The sequence below is a fragment of the Microtus oregoni genome, unplaced genomic scaffold, assembly GCF_018167655.1.
Source record: "Microtus oregoni isolate MIOR12 unplaced genomic scaffold, Mior012 000005F_ref0000423, whole genome shotgun sequence".
NCBI lineage: Eukaryota > Metazoa > Chordata > Mammalia > Rodentia > Cricetidae > Microtus > Microtus oregoni.
The window spans coordinates 2296427-2321775 of record NW_024543064.1 but is presented as its reverse complement, the minus strand read 5'-3'; the positions used below and the strand labels follow the sequence as shown (position 1 = coordinate 2321775).

At 55.9% G+C, this 25349-nt stretch overlaps 1 protein-coding gene across 3 annotated transcripts; it reads right to left on the bottom strand.

Moving 5' to 3' along the window:
* Positions 1 to 1935: 1935 nt before the first annotated feature.
* Positions 1936 to 23358, bottom strand: LOC121448287 (rho guanine nucleotide exchange factor 16). Of its 3 annotated transcripts, none has more exons than XM_041652172.1 (16): positions 23099 to 23358; positions 15737 to 15800; positions 13148 to 13757; positions 11101 to 11146; positions 9833 to 10002; positions 8640 to 8696; positions 8126 to 8286; positions 5964 to 6116; positions 5736 to 5865; positions 5226 to 5300; positions 4995 to 5087; positions 4447 to 4598; positions 4106 to 4294; positions 3564 to 3637; positions 3216 to 3317; positions 1936 to 2507 (listed from the first exon to the last, which is right to left on the bottom strand). In XM_041652172.1, the coding sequence occupies exons 3-16, from the start codon at positions 13736 to 13738 to the stop codon at positions 2368 to 2370; spliced, it is 2133 nt and encodes a 710-aa protein (XP_041508106.1). In that variant the 5' UTR covers positions 13739 to 13757; positions 15737 to 15800; positions 23099 to 23358; the 3' UTR covers positions 1936 to 2367. The 3 variants fall into 3 exon arrangements, with proteins under 3 accessions (XP_041508106.1, XP_041508108.1, XP_041508107.1); XM_041652174.1 differs by having other exon boundaries at positions 13148 to 13674; XM_041652173.1 differs by lacking the exon at positions 23099 to 23358 and adding an exon at positions 22905 to 22980.
* Between the last annotated feature and the right edge of the window lie 1991 nt (positions 23359 to 25349).

Genomic DNA, 25349 nt, shown 5'->3' with positions numbered 1-25349 from the left:
AAACCACCATCTGGCGTTGGGAGCAAAGCAGCCTGGCAGAGTCAGGGATGTTCTGGAAGGACTGGAAATGAGCTTGGTGAGCAGAGGGAAATAGCAATCCCAAGGCCGGGTGAAGGTGCAGTTGAGTGCACATGGTATCGAAGCTGGACTCATTTTTCTTACGCTCCCTGGAGGAGAGGCCAGAGGCCTGGATTGTCTCTGGAACTGGTCCACGGCACTCGAACCATCCCTATGCCTCAGATAGCTCTGACTCAAGCTAAGGTGTGCACACCCACCAGGCCTAGCCTGGTCTACTCTGCTCATATGGAGGAAGGCACAGAGGTTGGCTGAGAAGAAGGACCAGGGCTCCCAATGCCCCACAGATCAACAGCTGCTGAACCATGACTGGCAACCCCGTTGCAGGTGGGTCAGGGCACCAGGCACCTGAGGCTCTGGTCCCACGTAGCCCAAACCAGACCACAGACCTCCCTGGAGGTGGGTAGGGTATTAGAAGCCTTGATGTCCTCCGGCAAGCCCATGATCCCAACAGTGGGCAGAGGGCCTTTCATCTGTGACAGGAAGGTCTCTCTCTGCAGTCCAGGTGGGCAGGAGGGGCGGACTGAGTCTCCCCAGCTGAGGGGGTGAGCAGGGTACCCCGCATGATCCCTGTTATTGGAGGGGAGCACAGAAATGTGCCAACAAAGGATGGGCCTTCTGCAGCTGGGGAGCGGGGCTGGCTTAGAACCCCCAACCCTCACTGAGAACCCTACGCTTCTGTCAGTGGGGGAGGTTTCCTGAGCTGGTCCTGTACCAAATGACCTCTGTCGGTGCGTGATGTCCATCCTCCCCCGGGCACTGCAGTATCCTTGTTCCTTGGCTTTCATCCCTTGCAAATGAGTCAGGACTGTGGGGTCACCTGTCCCAGGTGTCCCGAGTCAAAGCTTCACAGCCTTCCGGTTCCACCTCATTCTAGCGACCGAGCGTGCTTGGTGGTGAACCGGTCCGCTCCTCCTTGTCACGCTCCTCAGAGGATCAGAAGTGGGATTAAACCCGAGCCCATGGGGCAGTGGGTTTACATCAAGGCACTTCTACCACAGGCACACATCAGTGCACACACAGAAACTGCACGTGCACACCACTCCACGGCCCCCAGATTGCTGCCTCTTCACACCCCGGCAGCTCCGAGAAAGGGGAGCGTTAGGGTGAGGAAGATGGAGATGTTTACCTCTTTCAGGCAGAAGGAGGTACTAGGCCCTACCTCAGACAGTCCACCCAGGCCATGCCTACTCCCTGAACTCTGACCTGGCCCTCCGTCCAAAGCAGCCAAACATGGGTGAGTGTTCACCCTGGTGAGGACTGGTGTCAGGCTGAGCCCAGACTTGGCCCTGTCATAGAAGCCATAGGGTGCAGCTGGCCCTAGCCTGTCTATACAGGCCTAGGATGGGAGGGCATTGCTATTTGTGCTTTTGAACCTAGTGGAGAGTCACCTGTATTGGTCGCTTCTGTAGCAAGGCTGAGCACAGCAGAATGGGGCACATTGCTACACTGCAAGCTGGGTGTTCCACCCCCAATCTAGTACCAGCCAAGCAGAGAAAACCATGGGGCTTCAGGACCAGGCTGAGGGGGCTGTTGGAGAGAACTAGCCCGGCCCTAGTCAGCACGGAGGCTGCCTTTTGGGCCTGTAGGTCCCCGAGAGGGAGGTCTCTGCAGGGACTGGGATCACCATACCAGGGTGTCCTTACTGTGTCTGAGCTCTCAGAACCCTGTGGCCAAGGTAAGTCCTGCAAGGTTTAGCTATTACCATTCATGAATGCACAAGCAGGAGCCACAGACTTGTGATACTCTGGTAGACAGATGGGTCAGAGCTAAGGAGAGACCTGAGGCCAGTCTCCACACACCTATTAGACCTTGGGATTTCAGTGCAATAAGTGGCTGTGACCTAGGCTCAGGTGCAAACCCAAGTTTTAAAGAAATACTTTAATGCTGTTTAAAACCTCTATCACAATATATAACATCCCTGCTGGTCCTCTCAGAACACGGACCCTTCCTGTTTCACTTGGGAAGTGGGGGGGGGTGTGTATCTGGGAGGTGGCCCTGTGTTGTCCTCAATGAAGACCACAGTCCTGTGCCACTCTCAGCCTGGGTGCGGCTCAGGTGGCCAGTGAGAGGCCAGGCTGGGCTTCTATCAGAATGTGGGCCCTGGAGCTTGCCTCAAAGCCTTCCGAGAGAGCAAGTGTCAGGTACGGATAGATGTCCTGTGTTCTGCTCGTAACCGTGAGGCTTGGGGAGGCCCAAGGAATAAACCTCTCCCATGTCCTGGAGGACGGAGACCCTTGCTGGTTGAAGGACTGAAGCCGTGTCCACCGCGACTGGCTTTGAGCTCTGCAGCTACACGTCTGTCTCCACCCGGAGCCGCTCCATCCTGCGCACATTGCCTTCCACCGCCACCCGGCTGGTGATACAGCGTGAGAAGCTCTCGGGAAACCAGCCTGTTTCTCCGTCCCGAAGCCTCTCGCCGTGTAGCCAGCCTGGATGCAGACGGGTGGATGAGAGGGATCCCTCCTACCGTCCCACCCCACCTCTGCTCTTGAGGGTTCCACTCTAGGGCCTGACCACCCCCTCCTGCCTCCAGAGAGAGCCAAGGAGGCGACACTCAAGGCCACCTGGCCCTCCCGGCAGCTCCCCTACACCAGCATGTAGGAGGGGTGAGATCCGCACCCACTACTCCAGCACGACCAGGGCCCTGCAGAGGCCTATGCTGGGAGCACCAGGAGATCAGACACCCATTCGCTTCACTTAGGGCACAGAGTAGCAAGCTCACTTTGGTCCCTTAACTTTAGTACTGGCGGTCCTCCCTTTGAGAAGACTGAGTGTGGTGTGTTTACACGTGTGTATAGATCACATACATGTACGTACACCCATGTGCATAGAGGCCTAGAGACAACCTCAGTTCCTCTGGCGCTGCCCACTCTGACTTTTGAGATAGTCTCTCAGGGGCATGGAGCATGTCTTTGCTTCCCCAGGATGACACAAGCCACATGCCGTCACGCCCAGCTTTCCTTTACGCGGGCTCTTGGGTTCAAAATCAGGTCCTTATGCCAACTGAGCCATCTCTCCAGCCCCAACCTTTGAGGAAGTGCTTACGGGGATGAGGCAGGCTGAGCATGGCTGGTCGCTGCACCCTTATCTGGGCTGCACCCCAGTCTGGTTGACACCCACTCCCCGACCACACTCACCATCCTCTTCCTGCAGGACCAGGACAACGTCAGCCTGCTGCAGCGTGATCTCATCAGCCTGCTTGGCAAAGTATGCCTTGGTGATCTCCACCTGGGGCAGCTCTGGGGGAAATGGAGACAGTTAGGCCAGGGGTGCTCCCCCACAGACTATTCTGTTCCTTTGGCCGCACCTCAGTTTCCCCAGATGGAGGATCAATAAGGTTAAGTCACAGCTACAAGTACATAGTCACACATACAACAAGGGCCGAGGTTCCAGCCCCTAAGCTAGGTACCCCGGGGAGGCCGTGGTGTGGCCTGAGATCTACCCCAGGGTTGCAACAACCCTACTCACCCCAACCCCATACTTACCTCCTTTGTTGGTGATGCCCTGCCATTGCCTCTCCTTGTAGGTGAGGGCTGTGATCCACCGGGCCCGGTCATTCCTGGAGGCCACAGAGAGCATATCTGAGACCCTCCTTTCTTCTTGGGGTCCATGAGTCCCTGTTCATGGACTCTGCTGCCCTTCCCTGCTGTGCTTCAGCTCCTGCTATTGCCCCAGGGCCTGTGCAGGGCTGTACAGAAGTGCTGGCTGAGCCCTCCCTCGGGGATTTGACCTAAGCACCACCTTGACAATAATGAAGGCCCAATGGTCACGTCCACCCTCGTCCTTTTTTCCCCTTGAAGCTCCCTCCCTGGTTACTGGACAGTACAGCAATTCACCAGTTGATGTATCCCCACAAGGAAATCAGATACCCAGAGCCAGGCTGTGCATTGCTTACGGCTCTACGGGCACCGATGGTGCTCAGCATGTAGTAGGCATGCAGACACAGTACAGCACACCCCACCCTCCCAGGCTCCCGCCCGGACGTGTGCTCTACCCCCCCCCCCCTCGCTGGGGTCCACCATCTTACGCGGAGTCAGAGGACAGCAGAATCTGCTCCTGGCGGCCCTCGCTGTTACGTAGCAGGTTCACCTGGAAGGGGTGGGGCACGGAGGAACTGCGGCTGCTGCCTGCTGGCAGTGAGGGCTCCGAGGCCTCCAGCTTCCTGACCTGCACATGCTCAAGCTGTGCATAGTCTTGGACCAGGTAGCTCTCCTCACTGTGTGGACACAGGAGAGTCGTCAGGGCCAGTTAACCTCAAGAGTGCTCCCGAGACTTGTCTCTCGGATCAGGGAGGGAAAGCAGAGACCTGATTCCGTACAGAGCCGTGTGGCTGCTCCCTAGTCTGACGTCTGCAGCTGAGTGCCCTACCTTTTCTTCTTGGTGACAACCAGGACGTCGTTGAACAGGAACAAGTAGCACGTGGGCCGGCTGGCGATTTTCCGAAAGATACTGGATTCCTCCAAGAGGAAGAGTTCTCCACGCTTGAGCAGCCAGCGAGAGGCAGAGATGAGTGGCAGAGACTGGGGATAGAGTGGACAGATAAAGGAAACGGACCCGGCAAGGTGGGGGACGATGACAGGGACAATCCCTGCCTCCCTGTTATGACTGAGAACCAATGGGATTATCCTGAACCTTAAGGAACAGCCATTCAGTTGGCCCACAGGAACCAGAGAAGGCCCTGTGTCCTGTCCTACCCTACAGGAGAGCCTTGAGGAGCCCTGATTCTCTGGTTCTTGCCGAATGTTTTGCCTAAGCTGGGGGTGGCGGCCAGTCCTGGAGAGGCCTTGACACCTCCTTGCTACTGAGTCAGGGAAGTTCAAGGGATCCCCCACCCATCCTACCCAGGCAGATGTCCCCAGAAGCCCCTGACTCCTATGAGGAGGACATCAGGGTACAGTGGGTGGGTTGGCACCTACCTTGACCTTACCAAAATCCAGCTGTGTGTGCAGCGTGTACATCTGCTCCGTGCGCTCCATCTTGTGGGCCCCCTCATTGCACTGCTTGACCAGCTGTGGGGTTGAGTTTACACATATACCCTGGGCACGGGTGTAGGACCGTGGAGTGCTTGCCCTCCCGGTGGCACCGCCCTGGATCTAGCCCCTTTCCCCATCAATACCACAGAAAGTTCGGGGCAGAAGTGGCCTCACCTTGCTGATGGCCTTCAGGGCACGGCTGGCAGCTTTGTACCTCTCAGGGTGGCTCTGTGTCTTCAGGCAGAGTGTCTGGGGGAAGACAGAAGCCATGAAGACCCTCCCAAGGAGCCCTGCTTGGGGCAGGGACTCCCCACCAGTTCTGGACTCTGGAAGTCAGGGAGGGGCCTCAGGCAAGCAAGGACTTCCAGAGTTAGACCCAGCAGGACATCTACAGTCCACAAAGGGCCTCTACACCTCTGGGAGGGGACCCTGCCCTCAGGAATAGCGGTATTTCCGCAGTTCCAGAGCTGAGGGCATATGGGCACTTGCCTAAAGATGTGTCTCCAGGCTACGGTATCCTATTGCTGACCGCAAAGTGATCAAGATTAATCACCCTGCCTTATAGGCATTGTAATTATCCAATTACAGATGTATGAGTGTGAGGAAGAGGTCAGAGAGGCAACACTAAAGGCAGGACCTCCCAGCGTGTTTCCACGGCTGCACCCAAGCCTCCCGGATACTCACATCTGTCAGGAGCGGCAGCCGGGTCACCCTCTGCATGGGGAGAATCAGGAAGGAGATCATGGGCAGGCCCCCGCACGCGGGCCTTTTCTCTATCTCCCTTAGCGCTTCTCGGAAGGCTGTATTGCTGTTCCTGCAACAGGGAAACTCTGTCACTTGACCCCAGAAAGAGGTGGTGCAGGTGGGGCCTGCACGGGCTGGGCCGGGAGGGAGCACAAGGGCCCCACTCACGACAGCTTCTGCAGGGTGCGCTGCTGGTAGACCTCGTTGGAGCAGTAGGCGATGTAAGGGTGGAAGTGGTTCTCGGCATGGTCCTCCAGGATGTCGCTGATGTCCTCCACACACACCTGGGCCTTATGCCGCTGTTCCAGAGCTTCGAAGAACCTGCAGCATTGGGGTGGGGAGCGGTCGGGGACACGAAGGCTCAGTTTGGATGGGTGTTGGCACACACAAAGACACGTGTATGCAGACAAAAACGTCTGCACGGATCGGTCTTGAAGACAGTACGTGGCAGGTGCCCAGTGAGTCAGGCAAAACCTTACGTAAGCTAGGCCACATCTGTCCAAAGCCTTTGGGGACCCACAAGACAGATCAGCTCTCCACCCTGCTTCTGTAACATCCAGCCCTGTGCCTGTCCCGGGGTGTGAGTTCATGGATAGAGATGCAATGACCCTATGAAGGGTCCTATTATTGGGGCCCTAGGAGACCCAGGGAAGGCCATGTCTCTCTAGGGATGGGTCTTGAAACTAAGGTGATTATACCAGCCAAGCTCCCAGCAAGACTTCACAACTATCTGCTTTCATGGAGTCCAACCCATAAGGGACAAGTAAGGAGGCCTGGGCTCTTGGTAGAGGTCCTGGGGAGACTGCCTCCCCAGGGCAGATCTGACCTCCCATGAGCCAGGCAGGAGGATGGCATAGAGTTTTTGGCCACCTGGTATGTGAGCCTGGTGGCTGTGCCTGAGGGCCCTGGCTTAGGGAGCTGGGAAACCTGTCCATCTGAGAAGAGCCCTCCAGGCTTGGATGTGAGCATTAGGGACTCAGCAGAGCCATGGACCTCAATTCCTATAAACAAGTGCACTCCGGGGGTGATTGGCCCTTGGGAAAAGCTGTGTAGCTAGCAGAGGCTCAGAAGCGCATGGGGACCCCATGGATGAACGGAAGCTGAGGCTGCCTGGACAAGCCCCCATGCACTCAGCTGAAATGCATGAGTCCTGGGGTTTCCTGGAAAGGTCTGGAAGCGCTGGCCTCCTGCTACTGGCCCCAAATAGCACAATTCTCAGAGGAGATGGCTATGAATGGCCAGGGAGGAGGCTAGAGAGTCCCACGCCAGGGCAGCAATGGCCAAGCTGAGCAATTAGAGGCTGCACAGCATCAAGGGACCACACTGGGGCGGAGTCTACAAGAGGGTCACCCACTTCCCGGACCCCTTCTCTCCTCTGATGAGTCAGGAGCGGGTAGTTCCCACAGTTAGCCACTGGATCTCTTATGGGAAGCCCATTTCCAGGGATACGATGGTACTCTGTTCCCTGTCTAAATGGCTCTGAAGCCTCTGGAGGGAGAAAGGACACCCACAGCAGTGTGCTCTTGCTGAGTGGTCAGCAAGGGCCAGGCTGGTCCTGTCATGTAAAAGCCAGCATCCTCTGTCTGGAGGGCTCGGCCTGTGAGCTAGCACCCCCATGATCTATCCATCTCTTCTGACTCCACTGGGGCTGATGAGAGGGTCTCATCAAACACTGAAGCCAAGGCTAAAGGGTCAGGGAGACCTGGGGTCTCCTGGACTATCACAGCAGCAAGGGCTGACCCCACACACTACCTGACCAGTCTGTGCTAAGGACATGAACATATATATATATACAGGTATGAGCGAACACATACAGGCAGGCAGTACGCCCAGTGCTAGGGTGAGATACCCACTGGTAGTATGCAAGGATACATACAGGCATGCACATACATAAAGTACACGCACAGGCCCTCACCAGCCTGTCGCTGCATGCCTGGCCTCTCCTCTGATTCTAGGCCCTGCAACTAGAGCCCGGTCAGGCCACCAGACACTGCTGGGTAGAACATGACCTGGGGCCGAAACTCGAGGCTGCCACCTGACTGGGTGACAACTCTGTAGGCGCTGCTGACAATCCCCAGTGCTGATGTGAGATACCCATTGGTCACACAGGGCTATACCTGAGAGAAGTGCCCCCCCCCATGGGAGTCTAGGATGCCCATGGTGTCCCCACAGCCAGCTCTCAAGGGCTCTTAGAGGTTGCCATGTTCCATCTCAAGCCAGTGGCTGCTCCAAGTGTCCCATCCACAGGTACAACCCAGGGCCCTGCTGACATCACTGCCTAGAGTCACGGCAAAGCAGCATTCTTGGGGGCCCAGGGAAACCCAGCTTACTTCTGACTGGCAGCCAGCACGTCCACGATGTTGGAGAAGAGGTGATGGTGTTCTGTCTGTGTCATAGTGGCCCTCAGCTCCCTGGACTGCAGGAACTCGGCCACCAGGATGCTCAGGCTGTGCAGATAGGAGAACTCAGATGTGAGGATCTCGAAGATGGCCTGCATGGGAAGACAATGCTCAGAATGACAGAGGGAGGGAAGACGGGGGCGCGGGCCCCTTCGGAGGGCTGCCGTGACTGCTGCACAGGCCACAAGTCCATATCTCTATGCTCCGGTTCACAACTCAGGCTGTGTAGATGTGATCAGGACTCTGCTTTCCAGGGAAGATGGTACTGGGTGGGGATCAAACACGGGCTGACACATGCCCCTTATTCCCGGCCAGGACTCTGGTTCTTCCTGATACTCCTTCAGGGCTCAGTCGTCAGCCCTCAGGTTTCTGTCCCATGAGGTGGCCATTAGGGTAGGTGAGGAGAGGATATCACTGCGTCTCTAGGGACTCCCGGTGGCCTTACCTCCTGCCTCTTACGTTCTTCCACCGACAGTGTGTCCAGGACACCTGACTCCAACACCTGAGAAAAGCAAAGGAGCTGTGGGCGCAGGTCCTGCTGATGGAGCCAGGTCCCCACTTGGCCACACCCAGCTGGAGGGCGGAGCCACCTCCATCAGGAACCTTCAGCTGTCTATGTCTCCCCAGCTTAGCTTCCTCTCCATCTCTAGAGCCCTGGACCAGGCCAGGGAGACAGACAGGGAGTCTAGAGGAACAGTGTGTGTGTGTGTGTCTCTGTGTGTGTGTGTGTGTGTGCGCACGCGCGTCCACACACATGCATGTGTCTGTGTGTGTGTAGGGGGGGTGATGACTCAGACACCACCTGGGCAGCTGAGTCAGTCCTGCCAGGGAAGGCATGGGCCATTATCACCTGCACTCTTCCCTTTCTTGAAGCTAATGGCCCTAGGCTGTCTCAGCGTGGCTCCCCCTATGCCTATGGCTATAGGGCACGTCGGGGCAGGCCGGACCGCATTATGCCTTGCCTCCATTTGTGTTCTCCTACTCACAGCCTGGGCAGAGGCACTGCCAACATTGCATGGGTCCCCTGCAGCTTTCCAAGTGTGGGTAGTCCAGGTTCTAAATATTGGGCAATCAATGTTACGGCGTATAGCATGTTGGGCACCGTCCCCAGCTTCTAGCATCCGGCAGGGTGATAAATGTGTCCTGCTGGACATTTCTACTTGTGAAGCCCAGACTCTGCCTTGCTGCAACCCTTGGCTGGACCTTCCCTGGCTAGGCTCCCATTGTCGGCACTCTCATAGGGGGTCCCTCACCCCCACAGCAGGCAAACAAGAAGCTCCTTTGTACTGAAGTGAAGGGAAGGCTGAGTCCACCATCGCCATTTCCTGCCACACCCAGAGCCTGCAGAGGATAGGGGTCACTATCCTGGCCTTCACGGTCTGGACATGGCCCGTTTTCAGATGTAGGAAGTACGGGGAGAGTGGAGAGGCTCCCCCAGTGAGGAAGGGGGCTCCTTGTGTCCACAGTGCCCCTCAGGTCAGACCGAGCAGGAACTCTAACTACATGCTAGGACAGAGGACAGACTCATTGTCCCACACACAAACTATATCCCAGTGACTCTGCAAGCTACATTTCAGCTCCTTGTAAGAGCCAGGCTACCACAAGCTGGGGAAAGGGAAGGCCACGGGGTCTCCTTACCTCTGGGAGCTGGCTCCAGGTGAGCTGGGCAGGCCGATAGCTCTTGACCACAATGGTGGTGTCCGCTTTCTGAGCTCCCTCCGGGCCGGAGGGCTCGTCGAGTATGTCATCATCAGACTCATGACTGGTATTGAGACCCCGCTCTCGGATCTCCTGGTACAGCTGGGGGTCTGGGCAGAGCAGAGTCGCCTGTCTGCATGAGGGCTTGGGGGTAGCCTGACCCACCCAAGGGCCCCACAAAGCTCTCAAAAACATGCAGGCTCCCCTATGGCCCACTGTGTCCTACAGTGGATTAACAGGACAGGCTGGGAGATGGTAGCAGCCCCGTGTAGAATGTGGCACTCCAGGTCGGGGCCAAGCAGACCAACCAGAGCTGCGTAAGGACAGCTGTGCCTGGTCCGGGAGGGGGGAAGCTTGGGTACTCAGGTGAGGTCTGAGGATGCCGGTCACTGCCCACAAGCCAACAATACTACCGGCCCAGTCTGGCATGGGCCAACCCAATATAGGGCATCCCTGAGCTCATGCAGCTGCTGCGTCAGCCTGCACTGGAGCCTGGGCACTGATGCTGCGTCAGCCTGCACTGGAGCCTGGGCACTGAGGCTGCGTCAGCCTGCACTGGAGCCTGGGCACTGATGCTGCATCAGCCTGCACTGGAGCCTGGGCACTGAGGCTGCGTCAGCCTGCACTGGAGCCTGGGCACTGATGCTGCATCAGCCTGCACTGGAGCCTGGGCACTGAGGCTGCGTCAGCCTGCACTGGAGCCTGGGCACGGATGCTGCGTCAGCCTGCACTGGAGCCTGGGCACTGCTGCTGCTCCACACAGGGAACATTTCCCGGAGACTCAGCAGAGAGACTCAGCCCCTTGTGTTACAGCCTGCGGACACCCAGAGAGCTGACACGGTTCAGGAAGGAGGGATGTTCTTGCTGCAGTGCCTCAGTGGGACCAGGAAGACAGAGCAACATTGGTTCTTCCTTTCTCGTGAGCTGCAGTGCTCAGCAGGCTCTCTTCAGACCGGGAGGAGTCCACGCAAAGAAGAGAGCTGAGTGCCTGCCTCTCTGGAGGCCTGATGCCCTATCATCCACCCTGGGTCCCACCGAATACTCATGTGAGGCTGTCTTTGGGTCACATAGATGGGAGTCCAAGGGAACTCTATGAGATGTACACTCACACCAACAGCTGGAGTCAGTGTCCAGTGAATGTCCCCGCTGGCCCTACAGAGACTCCTTCCTAGTCATGCCAGGCCCTCAGCCTCCTGGGAGCCACTTACCGTCTTTGAAGGAGCCCTTGTGTGCGCGTTTCCGTCCCAGAGTTTTCTGTAGACAAGACAGAAACCTTGCCAGTCAGTGGGGAGGGAAGCGTGGGTCAGCTGCCCTTCCGTTACTATGGCAGCCCAGACAGAGATCCTCCCCCCCCCCCCCCGCCACAAGCAATCTATGGAAGAGATGGGAGGGGGCTTTGCTGACATGTAGAAGGTGCACATTAAATGTTAGCTTCGCAAAGTAGAGGCCAGAACAGGTAAAAGTTGGGGTTCAGGGCAGAGGGCTGCTACAGATCCAGGAAGGCTGCCTAGGGGCTAAACCAGTTAAGAGGTGTTACCTGATGGGAATGAAGAGGGAGTCTGGTCTGGAGTGGGCAGAAGGCAGCTGGTGAGATTCTGGCCCTGATTCAGGGCCCTAGAAACTGAGGGCAGAGCTCTGGGGAATCCCCACTCTACACTGGCATCCCCACACAGTCCCCACTCCTTGGCTGGAACACCAGGTTTTTCATAGGTACACTGGTTCCGGGAAAGCAGAGGCCAGTTGCTTCTGGTTCCTTAGAACCAGTTGGGGCCTGAAAACTCCCCTTACAGGTCCGGGAAAGTGTGACACTCCCAGCTAAACCTAGGCTAGCTCCTTTTCTCACCCCCCCACCCCCTCACCTCCTCCAACCCAAATCCTTCCTCAGTCTCTATTGTATCCCTTCTGGCCCTGAGACCATGGGGAATCTTTTCACCCAGGAGGCTCCTGGGGAACCACGGGGAGCTCTCTCACCCAGGAGGTTCCTGGGGGACCACTGGGAGCCCTCTCACCCAGGAGGCTCCTAGGGCCTCCTGCACTGCCATTTGCTAGCCCTCGACACCCTCACAGTCCCCTTTCTGCACAGGAGCTCTCAGGAGCAGCCACAGCTTATCTCCCCAGCGTGTGACATGCTATAGGTCTCAGGGATGTGTGCTGAAGAGGGGACTCACTACTGTTGAGGGAGACCTTGGCAGGCCTGTTCTAGGGACAGTGGTGGTGCTGATTCAGCTCCTGAGGTACAGGGATGCCTATCAAGGGTCCAGGCATCTCAGGCAGATATAGTAGGGGAACTGTAATGAAGGACAGTGGCTGGCATTTTAGACATAGAGGCCTTGCCTTAGCCGCGATCGGCCTTCATGGAAGTTTGTGGTCTGGCCAAGCCGTGTGGCTATCATTCTGACAGGTGTCTGCTGATGTCCAAGTGAGCATGCTTTTCCCATGATGCTGTGAACAGCTCTAGGCAACAAAGGGCCTGAACTCAGTTTTGGAGTATGCCTACAGCTGGATGGCGGCCATCTTCACTTACAGATGGGGAAACTGAGCCTCAGTTCCGGGAATCTGTTATGGGTCACACAGCCATAAAGGCCCATCCCAGGCCTCCATGGGAGCTGACTGAGCACTGTGCCTGGGGCACCCCAAGTCTGAGGGAAGCACCTGGCAAAGGTCCAGAAGGACCCCCAGCCCCGTATCCTGGGAAGAAATTGTCTCGAATGGCTGTGATTCCCCATCTGACCCTGACAACATGATGAGCAGGTGGAACGTGGAAGGCCGCTCCTTAACCGTGGCCTTCCTGCTCAATGGCTGTTTGTAACAGGCTCCCGGAGACTGCAGGCCTGTCTAGAGCTCAGGGCAGGCGGGGCAGCAGCAGGACAGGAGGACAGGTGGGGGCTGAGGGCTGAGGGCTACACATTGTCCCTCCTTGTCCCGCTGGCAGCCCGTGCCTGGCATCACGGAAACTGTCATCAAATAGACTGGTTCCATGCTTGGGCTCAAGAGTGGCTGATTCCCCCTGCTGTCCACTCTGCAGAGAATTGGGGACATGGAAAAGTCCCCAAAACATGACAACTTTCTCTAGCCAGAAAGAACATGAGATTTGAACAGATTCCACTAAAGTGGGATGGCCAGGAGCCCGCGCCCAGCAGCTGCCGTGCATGACGCAGACATAGGAGACACAGGACCAGATCACTGCCTTGCCTGTGAACTCTCGAGACCCTAGAGATGACACTGCCTATCCCTGATGTCAGGGCAGACTCCTACCTTATTTTTGGCTGGGGACCGAGCGGGAGGCTGAGCAGCCTCCTCAGTGAGGGCCTGGAGCTTGGGGCTGAGCTGGACTGAGTCCCCTTTGCTGCTGGGTGACCCAAGGCCCTTCATGGCGGCTCGGTAGGACTGGTTCCTTATGTTTCGCTTCAGATTCACACCAGGGCCCGTGTCCATATCCATGTCATCCAAGGAGAAGCTGGGGGCTGAGCGGAGCCGAGGATCCCGCCGAGCGGCCTCCTTGCTGAGCACAGCTGCCCCAAAGCTCTGGTGGCGGGCTGGGGACTTGGTTTTGGCCTTGCTGGCCACAGCCAAACTCTTAGGGATGAGTTGCTGGGTGCCCATCTTGAGTGCCGCGGGGCTCTGAGTGCTAAGGATGATGGGTCGTGGCTCCTCATCTTCTGGGGGCACCTGCAGGGGTCCGGAGGCCTCTGGCTCAAAGGCAGCATTGGTCTTGTCTCTCAAGGAGTTACGAACCATGGGGAGCCTCGGCATAGGGTTCCCATTGGCATCGAGTTGCAGCTCTGCATGGAAACGATATTCCAATGTTTTATCGTCCAGAGAGCTGTCAGAATGTCTCTGGGACATGCTGGGTAGCAGAGGGGACCTAGAGAGAGAGGCAGGCAAGAGGTGAGAGGCTCAGAGGGATGTCCCACATACAGCCTCTCCGGTGTTCAATTCTGTTTCTTCTCAGCATCCTTTCCGAACAGCTCCCAGGCAAGGACAGGGAGAACAGGGCTGGCTGTGGCTGCTCACCAGGAGAGACCCCAGGGATGTAGCGTAACTGCACTACAGGTGTGCAGGGAAGCTGGGGTCTGGGCTTATCTGAGACTCTGCCTCAGACACACAGCTATTTTCTGGTGGGGACGGCCTGTGGCTGGAATGGACCTCAGGGACCACCCTGCTTTCTCTGACATAACTACTAGGTCCTGGGCAGGGTGCAAACAAGGGCATGTCTGCAGCTGAGCCCAGAGGCCCCATAGACCAGGACCAGAATCCTGGCTAGGCCCCTTACTGATGCCTGGGCACCTTGTGTGTGGTTTGCCTGGGGACAGTTACAGTTCCCTGAGCTTGCAGCAGATGCTGTGGATGTGATCGAGGCCCTGTCTGGCTCTGCATTCTTGTTAAGGGGATGGGCTACCCCGAGGCCCAGGGACCTGCTGGGGACACCCTTGGAAGTCTGACCCTGACTACGTGATAAAGAGCAAGCAGGATGGCGTGTGGAAGGAGAGGTCACTACCTGACCATGGCTTTCCTGTCCACACAGATGAGGAGAGCAGGATCCAAGTACAGCTTGGCTGCATCCCCTTCTCCCGGCCAAGCCCATGTCCCACAGCACCAAGGCTGGCTCCAAAACCTCTTCTCATAACACTCGTCAATATACATTTGTCCTTTCCGTGTTTCTGAAGCCGGGGGGTCTGTAGTGGTCTATTATTTGTATTTTGATAACTAAAGCTTGCCTGAAGACCAGAGCAAGCTAAAGCCACTAGAGGTCAGGCAGTGGTGGCACACACCTTTAATCCCAGGATTTGGGAGACAGTCAGATGGATCTCTGTGAGTTCAATACCACCCTGGGCTACACAAGATCAATACAGAAATAAATCTAGGTGGTGGTGGCCTACACCTTTAACCCCAGGACTAGGGGTCATATGCCCTTAAACCAGCACTAGAGGGAACAGAAGAAAATGAGGGCTGGAGAGATGGCTCAGAGGTTAAGAGCACTGACTGCTCTTCCAGAGGTCCTGAGTTCAATTCCCAGCAACCACATGGTGGCTCACAGCCATCTGTAATGCGATCTGGTGCCCTCTTCTGGCCAACAAGCATACAGACAGAACACTGTATGCACAATAAATAAATAAATCTTTAAAAACAAAAGAAAATGAGAGGAGAGAGAGGCTTAGTCTGCTTAGTTTGCGATTGCCCAGTCTTTGTAGAGGTAAGACTTCTCTAGTGGCTTGGCTGCCTTGCTTTTCTAGTTTCCACGTTGAACCCTAATTTCTGTCTCTGGGTTTTTATTATTCATGCTATAGGGGTTCACAACTCCAGCCTTGGGGGGTCCTAAGGTAAATCCTGGGTCACAGTGCAAACGGAACAGCAGCAGGGAGCTCCAGCCTGAGCCACTGTTGAAGGGGTTCACTGCCCAGCACAGGAACTGACGGCCATCGCCGACACGCTACCCCTCAGCCACCTCACCTGTCCATGCCAGCAGTGCATGTGCTCTAAGCCCCTTCTCAACTTCACCCTCCTCAGAATTGACTGCCCCCATCCCGCCACCCTGCCCCACCCACAGTAGGAAGCCCTGGGCAGTGGTCTCCAGAATGACCTGTTTATTTCTTCAGCATTAGCATTTTCTGTTCCCTTGGGTGCAGCAAGGTCCTACGGTTGGCTCTGGCTAACAGGGGGATGCGACTGAAAGGGACAAGTGTCCCCCCTGGGTAGGGAATCCCTGTGACCCAGAGACTGAGGTGAGCAGAGCTGATTTGACCCGGATACAGCAGAAGCCAGAGTAAAGGCTTTTGTGTGGGAACCAGTCATCCACACTGGCCAGTTTGCTGAGGGTCAACTGTCCTCGTTGCTGCCACTTACCTCCGTGATTGGATGCCCTGCTGGGGGCCTGGAAACCTGGGGTCCTCAATGATGACAGATGAATCTGCAAAATGGGCTCAGTAAGAACAAAGGCATTGCCTGAGGATTTCCTAACAGGCTCTTAAATGACCTGCAAAGCTCACTAAAACAGCCCTGGCTGGCGGCAGGGGCCACACGGCACCAGCCAAGGCTTTTCTGAACCAAATACACCACACTAGTAACGAGAGAGGCTGGCACTCAGACCTTGTAGACCCTAATGTAAAGTGGGGGACACTCCCTTCCCAAATATTTTCCCTTTAAAATGTTCTATAAACAAGTACAGCCTGGCTGCATCCCCTTCTGCCGGCCTTGTCCCACAGCACCAAGCCTGGCTCCAAAACCTCTTCTCATAACACTCGCCAATATACATTTGTCCTTTCCGTGTTTCTGAAGTCGGGGGTCTGTAGTGGTCTATTATTTATTTATGAGGGCTGGAGAGATGGCTCAGAGGTTAAGAACACTGGCTGCTCTTCCAGAGGTCGTGAGTTCAATTCCCAGCAACCACATGGTGGCTCACAGCCATCTGTAATGTGATCTGGTGTCCTCTTCTGGCCAGCAAGCATACAGACAGAACACTGTATACACAATAAATAAATAAATCTTAAAAAAAAAGAGAAAAATGAGAGGAGAGAGAGGCTTAGTCTGTGATTGCCTATCTTTGTAGAGGTAAGCAAAGGAGCCAACATCAAGGAAAGCTTTTATAAGCTCAGAACTTTATATAGGTTAAAATAACACAAACCGGCTGGGAGTGGTGGTGCACTCCTTTAATCCCAGCACTCAGGAGGCAGAGGCAGGTGGATCTGAAACCCTGCCTTGAAAAAACAAAAAAAAAAGGGGGGGGTGGGAGAGAGGGGGAGAGAGAGAGAGAGAGAGAGAGAGAGAGAGAGAGAGAGAGAGAAACCTTGAGACTATCTCAACGAAAACAAAAACCAAACCAAACAATCCAACTTATTAAGAAAGGCCTTCCAAAGGGGAAGTTTGTTTTCCAGACAGTTCGAAGAACTCCAAGTCTATTGCCCACCCACTATCAGGGGTGAGGCTCGGGGCTCAGCACTGGGCCACAGTGCCCCCTTGTCATGTGCTCTGGATACTGTCCCAGGATTACATATCTCAGGGTGTGGTACCTACTTGCCCAGTCTGACAGGGACAGAGACAGAAGGACTTAAGGGGACTGGAAAGGATGGCTACCCTGGGGTTACCAGAGGTGGGGGTGGGCACCAAGGCTGTTCGGGTGAGTTCAGGGCCTCAGGAACTAGTGATTCCAGCCTATAAGAAGGCTCATGCCCACCCCGGAGCTCCAGGCAGGTCACAGACCTATCCTACCTAGCATTTCAGAGCACAGAATGGTGCCAAGACCCTGCCCAGCTGTCCCTCCCTGAAGGGGACAGAGCTGGTCATACCGCTGACATTAACCCACACTGCTAAAGCACAAGGCACCCAGGAAGCTGGTGGTCTCAGCTCACCCCCCTGAAGCCCCAGGCTCTTTCACACAGAAGCCCTTGGCTAAAACTATCCCAAGAAGCTGAGTGCAGCCTAGGGGCAGAGGCCCCAGGGAGGGGCGGGCTGGGGCCTGGTATACCAAGAGCAAGGGAGGGCGCATTCCTAAGGACATTCCAAATTGTGGCTGAGGATGATAGCAGTCACACCAGGCCTCCCCCGGGAGCTGGCATCTGTCTGTCACATATGTGGTGGGGGCAGGGCTGCACCAACCAGGGCCGCACACCTGTGTTACTTTTCCTGGTTCACCAAGGTCTGGGGTAGTTGGCTTAGTGTCTTCCGATGGCCCAGGACAGACTACACAGTGATCGTTTTGCTCAGAAAGAGCGGACCACACAGAGGGGCCCAGGGTCATTAGTTTTTCTCCTCTCCTACCAACAAACACCCATCACTCATAAGCTAGTGTCTCAGGCGTGCAGGACAGCACAGGCCCTGGCAGGCAGTGGCCTCTCCCAGCAGAGGACAAAGTCCATTCTAGGCTCAGAAGGTGCCCAAAGGGAATCTGTCAGGTGAGCCATTGCTGGGAGTGGCTTTCGTTCCCAGCCTGGCACCACACCCACAGGCCTGGCAAACAACCTGCCTAGGACCCCAGAGAGTAGGGCTGAGGGCTATGGGTACCTGTCCTGTCAGATAGCAGAGAGGCTTGCTGGACACATCAGATGTCTCCTGAAGCTGCCCCGTCCCCAGACAAGATGGGGGAGGGAGGATCTTACAGCGTGCACAGCACAGCCACAGGGTTCCATGGGCAGGGGACCGTGAGGCTGGCCTGCCTTTCGTTACTCATTTCTACTCCCTCCAGTCCTCCGGTCAGCTTGTCCCCCCCCCCCCCCCCCCGAGCTGTCCAGTTTTTCTTCTCCATGTTCCTTGAGTCTGGCTCTTCTTCCGTGGAGGGATCACTTCCAGGTCTTCCTGGGCACCCTCCTAGCTCAGGGTGGGGGTTGGGTGGTGGACAGTCCTTAGGCTTGGCTCAGGCTAGCCAAAGGCTAGCCTCAGACCATCAGGACTACTCTCTAAAGCAAACCCCAGGCATTGCCTCCAGACATTTCTTTTTAATAATTAATTGTTTTCGTGTAAATCTTGTATGCATGCATGTATGCGCAGCACATGTGTGATTGGTGCCTGCATAGGTCAGTAGGGGGGTCAGGTCCCCTGGAACTGGAACTGACGATGGTTGTGAGCTACCATGTCGGTACTGGGAACCAAACCCAGGTCCCCTAACAACTGCTCTTAAGCCCTGAGACATCTCTCCAGCCCCAGATCTTTCACGTTTTTTACTTTTTGAGACAAGGTTTTACTATGTAGCCCTGGAGGGCCTGGAACTTATTACATAGACCAGGCTGGCCTCAAACTCAGAGATCTGCCTGCCTCTCCTTCCTGAGTGCTGGGATTAAAGGTGTGCGCCACCAAGCATGGGGTGGGGGTGCGGATAGATGTTTGATTGGCGGAACACACCTTTCTCTCCCCTCTCCCACTGGGGATGATTTTCCTCTAGAATCTTCTGTTCTTGCTACTGTTAAGGCCTCTTGGTGCCCTCCAGACTTCTCTTCCTCAGATGGTGATCTTTACTCCTCCCTACCCAGCCCTGGAGAGGGCTCCGGCCCCACTTTCAGTTACTAAACGAGGTGCCAGGTAGACTTTCCAGCCAGTTTGTTCCTGTTTCTCAGGCCTACGTCTGCATGAGGTGTGATATTATTTCCTGGATTATTTCCTCCCCACTCTGCACCCCCGCTGGGAGACAACCTTGGGACCTCACCCAGGCCACTGCTACACCACTGAGCTATATCCAAGCCCCTTGTCTTATTATAATTTATTATTATTTGAGACAAGGTCTTCCTAGATTGGCCAGCTTGGCCTTGAACTTGATCTGTAGCCCAGCAGGCTTTGAATTTGTTGTCTTCTAGCTTGAGCCTCCAGGGGCTGGGATTCCAGGCAGGCCTGAGGCACTGGGCCTATCCTTTTAAGATAATTTCTTGCACCATTTATTCTTTCTAGAACACTCACTAATCAAGATTGAAACCTCTGAGTCAGTCGGTGGTGGCACACGCCTTAGTCCCAATGTTCTGAGGCAGAGGCAGGTTGATCTCGGTGAGTTCCAGGACAGCCTGGTCTCCAGAGTGAGTTCCAGGACAGCTAGGGTTGACACACAGAGAAACCCTGAACCTCTGAAATCTCCCCTTAACTTCTTACCTTTCCCCCTTTCTCATTTCTTTGTGCTTCTTTCGGAGATGCCTCCACTCCATTCAGCCTTCTGGTATTTCCGTCACCTTCTGTCATTTCTATGCCCCCTACAAGGAGCTCTCTTGTGCCCCCTCCTTGCTCTTCGTTCCTAGCACCCTGTTCTTGTTTCACAAATACAACATCTTCCATCAACTTAGAGGGCAAGAATTGAGTTTTCTTTTACACGTTTCTCTCAGTTGGCTGCTGCTGGCTCATTTTCTTCCTTTGTCTCCCCTGGGCCTTGGGTTCTTACACATGAAACTTTCAAAAGAAAAGCTGCTGATGGGAGGGGAGGCCCATGGGGCCCAAGAGCACAGGCTCTGTCTCTGGGGACTGTAGACTCCCTGCCCCAGTCCCTGTCTCCACGGGACAGGGCTTCCTCCCAGGCTGGCTGGCTCCTGGCTCTTGATTCACTAAGGAACTGGCAGTGCAGGGGCCTCGGACTCTCTATCTAGTGGCCTCCAGGGAAATAACCAGCTATGGCCATCCACCAATAGCATTCCTGAGAGTTCAGTGTGAGGCCTCCCAGACTCCATGTAGGCCAAAGGTGTGTGTCTTCTATTTCAGGCACCCCAGGCTCACTGAAAGCACAGAAGCAACTCCAAAGACACCGTCTACAGGAGCTCTCTCTGGGTGCCTGGCCACTAATCCCTGAAAGTCTTTGGGATGCATGGTCCCCAAAGTCTTCCTACATGGCCCCACAAACACACCAGAGCTCAGTTCCCAAATGGATGCCGGCACTTTCTCTGTCCTGGACCCCACTGAAGAGGACCGGGTGCTCCCTGAGAACCAACCTGACCAGGGGTTCTGCTGAAAAGGAGCAGAAACTGGGCCAGAGCCACTCAGCAGACCCAGATGCATTAGTGAGGGTGACTCCCAGCTGTTTCTGCTCAGGGTGGGCTGGAGACGGCCCCACGACTGAGGCCTTAGAACCTACAGTCCATATTCTCTTTGCCACTAAATAACCTTCATTGGGAACAGTCCTGGGGCACAGGGGTAGCAGAACCAAGGGGCAGAATATCATGCAGAATCAATGAGATCTTGATAGACATCTCAGGGAACCATTGTGGGCGTGGTTCTGGGTGGGTGGGCCTCTCTGCACCGGTTCCTCTGCTCCTTCTCCCTTTCAGGCAGGTCAGCTTCCCATGAATCTTCTAGTCCCCTAAACCTGATTTCTTCCTAGTCTGAGCCTGTTGCTGCTGGTCACAGCTGCTCACAGGAGCCCAAACCACCCCGAGTCTGGACTTCGGGCCCTGCTGGAGGCCGTCCATCACCAGCTCCGAGGCTGGGCCATCTCCACCTGGGGAAGCTCTGCTTCCAGCCCACAATGGTGCCTTGTGCTTGGGTGATCCTGCCTGGCCGAGTAGGGGACTTGGACTGGACGATAACTTGCAGCAGGGCTCAGCTTTGTAACCAGTAAATTATATTTGTCAGGTGGAGGGGCTGAGCTCAACTGAGAGCAGTTTTGCCCACCTGGAGACAGTCTGTAACATTTGAAGACATCGCTGGTTATACACCCCCCAGGCATTCTGTGTGCTGTGGACAGGATTCCCGGATCCACAGAGCACAAAGAAGCCCATGGCAACCAACTGGTACAAATGTTCCCAGAGTTGAGGTGGGGAAAACCAATCGTAGATAGCTAGAATCACCCTTCACCCACCCACCCACCTGGCGCATCCCATCAGCCCACAACAGTCACGAATCACCCCCTACTCCCCTTCCTCAAACCCAAGCAGCTGGTAACCACAGGGGCAAGGGAGCAAGGGTTGGGGAACCTGGGGCTAGGCCCCCACTGCCCAGTTCACCAGCTGAAAAACACACCCATAGAAGGTACCCTCTGGCCAGGTAAGTCTTCTTGGACCCCTCCCTGAACTTCTGCCCCTTGTGGGTCTTTCCTTCTGGCAGTGAGAAGCAGGGACAGAGGGAAAGTGACCTGCCGGGGTCAAGCCCCAGTCAGTGAGCACAAGGGGAGGAGCCAAGCTGTGAGGCCCAATCCTGACCTAGATGGCTATCCTCAAACTAGGAAATGGATGCAGACGACAGGGGATTCTGGACTCATGATGCTACAGAGGGACGGCCACCTGTACGTTATGTCACGGAGTGAGCAATGCCAAGATGGATCTAGAAACCAAAACCAAAACCTCCAGGCCCTGTGGCCAGATAGAAGTGCAACCGTCACCTTCGGGGAGCAGACCTGCTGTCTCCACGGACAAGCCCTGGGAATCTCAACCAGCCACTTCACCTCTGGAGGCACCTTTCCTCCCCACAGGGCTTCCTCGAGTGGCTGCCCTGCAGGAGGTGGAACACCGGGGCAACCTCCCCAAAAGTATCTTTCTATTGGCCTGGAGAGACGGTCCAACAGAAATCAACAGTGCCGCTCTTCCAGAGGACAGGGTTCAAGTCCCAGCACTATCCACAAGACAGCTCACAGCTGTCTGTAACTCTAATCCCAGAGGATCCAATGCCCTCTTCTGACTTCCATGGGAGCCAGGAACACCTATGGTGCGCATTCATAAACACAGGCAAAAACACTTAAACATATAAATAAATCTTTAAAAATAAAAGTAGTTTCTGGTCTTGGAGAAGGGAGTGGCAAAGAGCCTCTACCTAGCTCTCTCAGCCTTGTTCTCTGTGTGACTTACCCCTTACCTTTTCAAGGAAGGCTGGAGACCCCTCCCTCCACCAGGGGTACTGAGAGAGGCTTCTAAGAACACAGACTGAGGGAAGCATTTATCCCCAGAATAGGATCACAGCAGCAGACGGAATCAAGGCGTTCTGAGAGATAAACCCAGCCTGGAGGCTGAGGCAGCTCGCCTGAACTCACACATAGCAACTTCACAGCCTGGTGCCCACATACCAGGGTGGGAAAGCAAGGGTAGCAGGGCATACGGACATATGGTCACGAACGGGACCACACACGATACCCTACCGTTGGTCACTCCAGTGACGGAACACACAAGTATCCACTTAGGGGCTATCAGCTCCTGTCTAGGTTCCAGGTGTGATGTGGAGATCGCACCGTGGCTGCTACCAACTCAGACCCCTGCCCGAGGCCCACACCCAGGTCCATCTTTCTCTCCCAACCTCTAAACAGATCCCTGATCTTGATTTACAGATATGAGGATCAAGGCAGGAAGTGGGGACAAGTGTCCACCTTCCAGCCTGTAAGTGGCACCCACAGTTTTCCAGAGCAGTACCCCACCACACACACACACACACACACACACACACACAAACAGAAAAGCAGTGAGGAGCCTGGCTAGACAGCTAGCCACCAAGGCAGAAAAAGGGCACGAGGGGGGGTCAGGCTCCTCATTATTGGAGCTCATCTGAACAGACCGTCTTTCTAGCTCCCGGAAGTCACTTTTCACGTCCCCTGGGACCTCCCAGGAGTGTCTGCGCCCTAGTGTCTAACCTGGCCGCTGCAAAGTGTCCCTTGGACTGCGCGGCTCCGGGCAGCTCGGCTCCCAGTCCCGGGCTAGCAGCTCCAGCGAGAGGGCGGGGCGCGTTGTCGCCGAGGTCGGGAGGGGCTGGAAAGGAGTGGAGGCGCCCGGGGCGGCGCAGGTGGCCTTCCCCCCCCTCGGCTCACTCTCCAGTCCCCAGACTCACCTGAGCGCTCGGCCGAGGAGCGGCGGGGCGGGTACGGCTTGCAGAGCCGCTGGGTCCCCGCGTCTTGCGGCCGGTCAGTCCCGCCCTCGCTACTTCCTGCGCTGCCGGCCGGCGAGCGGGCGGGCGCACGGGCGGAGCCGGGGCCAGGTGGGCTCCGCCGGCGGCTGCGGGGCCGGAGGGCGGGACGCACCCGGGGCACCTGTTGCACCGCGGCCGCCTCACCTGGCCGCTCCGGCCAGCTGCGTCATCGCACCTACCGGGGCCCGCCTGTGTCCACGTGATCAGTCTGGTGGTTCGGGCCGGAGTCCGCCCTTGGGTACCGTCTACTCTCCCTCCCGCTCCTACGCCCACTTCCTTTCTGTGCCTCTCTCTGGGCTCCTCCGCCTCCTCCAGGAAGCCTTCTGAGAGTGCCCGGGCCTGCGGGAACCTGTTTGCTGTGGGAAGGCCCCACCCTCTGCATTCTTTGCAGCATGCTTCCCTAGCCAGGATCTCACAGAACAACCTTCATGGTGTGGTCTGTTCACCACCACCCCACTTTACAGACAACTCCGAGGGCGGGAAATTCTGCCAGCCATGCAGGTCCCGCTTTGGTTCTCCTGAGCTCAGGAAAACAGCTCCCAAGTCCACGTAGCGTCCTTAGGGATGATGCTGTCACAGTGCCCCTCCTATGGGGGGGGGCTTTAGGGACCAGGCTCCCCGTGTAGGAAAAGATGGGGTGTGCACCATTGCGCTCCAAAGTGCCCCCAAGGGTGAGCAGAATTAACAGATAAAAGGGGAAAGAGAAGTAAAGCAGGCAAGAGTCACTATGAGTGCAAGGGCCAAGAAGGGGAGGGAACATGGCCAGGGGGCAGCCTGGGGGCAGAGGCAAAGGCTGGCAGGAGGGCAGGAGCTTCTGCCTGGTCAGTCCACACCCACCTTCCCGGTGCTGCCTCAGGTTCCCAGAGTAACCTGGGGTACCGTACAGACATGCACCACTGCACCCGACATTTTAGTTTTCCTTCATGCAACCCTGAATTTATGACGTGACACCCCCAAGACACCTCAAAACATGATCATCAGAGCAGACCCCAAACCACACTTGGACAGGAGGAGGGGACAGCGATGGGCTCTTCTCTGGGGAGACTTTGTATTAAGTCTTGACCCTTACTGTGGCACTTTCTCTGCCTGGCTCATTGTGCTGTGTGTGATGAGACACAGTGAATGTCTGGTGACCTGGGAGTAACCCAGGGACCTGGGACAGAGCCAGAGACCTCAGCATGTGCTAGTCCTCTTCCTGACCCACCTCCTATTATCTATTTTTCAGGAAATATCTGTGCCCTGACACCCTAGTCCCCCAACATGGTTCTCCCCGCATGCCGTGACCCAAGCAGTATACCCCAAGAGCTTGCCTCACTGAGCACCACTAAGGGGGATGATGCTGGAGTCTCGCTTGGCGCTTTCTTGGCTATTGCCCTGTGAGGGGGTGTGCCTGGCCTGCCATCCTCCTACGCATTCCTTAGCCTCCCACCTCAGCCCTGAAGCTAGGTGGTTTGGTTGTGCCATCCTCTTTCCGGTGTGATATCATCTGGGTAGGGCCCAAGTTGATCACGGGGCCAGGCCCGATGAGTGTCAGTCACAATAGAAGGAGAAGAGGTGCTCAGAGCCTCCTGTGGACTAAGGCCCCCGGGTCCTGGAACTCCCTGGGTAACCAGCTGATGTGCTGGGAGGCGGTTCCTGGGAAAAGCGGGTTGTTGCTGACCTCCTGAGGCCATTGTTGGGTATTGCACACACCAAGCCCCACCTCCGTGAAGTTGCTTTGTTGGAAAAATTGTGGCCAGGTGGGACACTGGTCCCCAAGGAAAGGCCAAGGCCAGTCAGGGAGGCCTCACACTCCAGCTTCCTAGTAAGGTCTTCTGTGTCAGCCTCTGCCCAGGGCTGTCTCATCACACCCTCTGTTAGTACCCGACACTTAAAGAATTAAAAGGCAGGGAAACAAAACAACAGTAAAACCTTGATCACAGAGCAGTTAACAGCAGGGGAAAACTCCCACACTGCAGGTAGATTTGACAGTTTAAAATATTCTCTTTTTTTGTGACAGGGTTTCCCTGTGTAGCCCAGGCTGGCCCGGAATCATGCAGACCAGGCTGACTCAGACTCACAAAGATCTGCCTGCTTCAGCCTCCCAAGTGCTGGGGTTACAGGTGTGTGGCACCACGCTTGATGAAAATGCACACAGCAAGGCACGCACAGAGAAAGAGACACCCCCCACTCC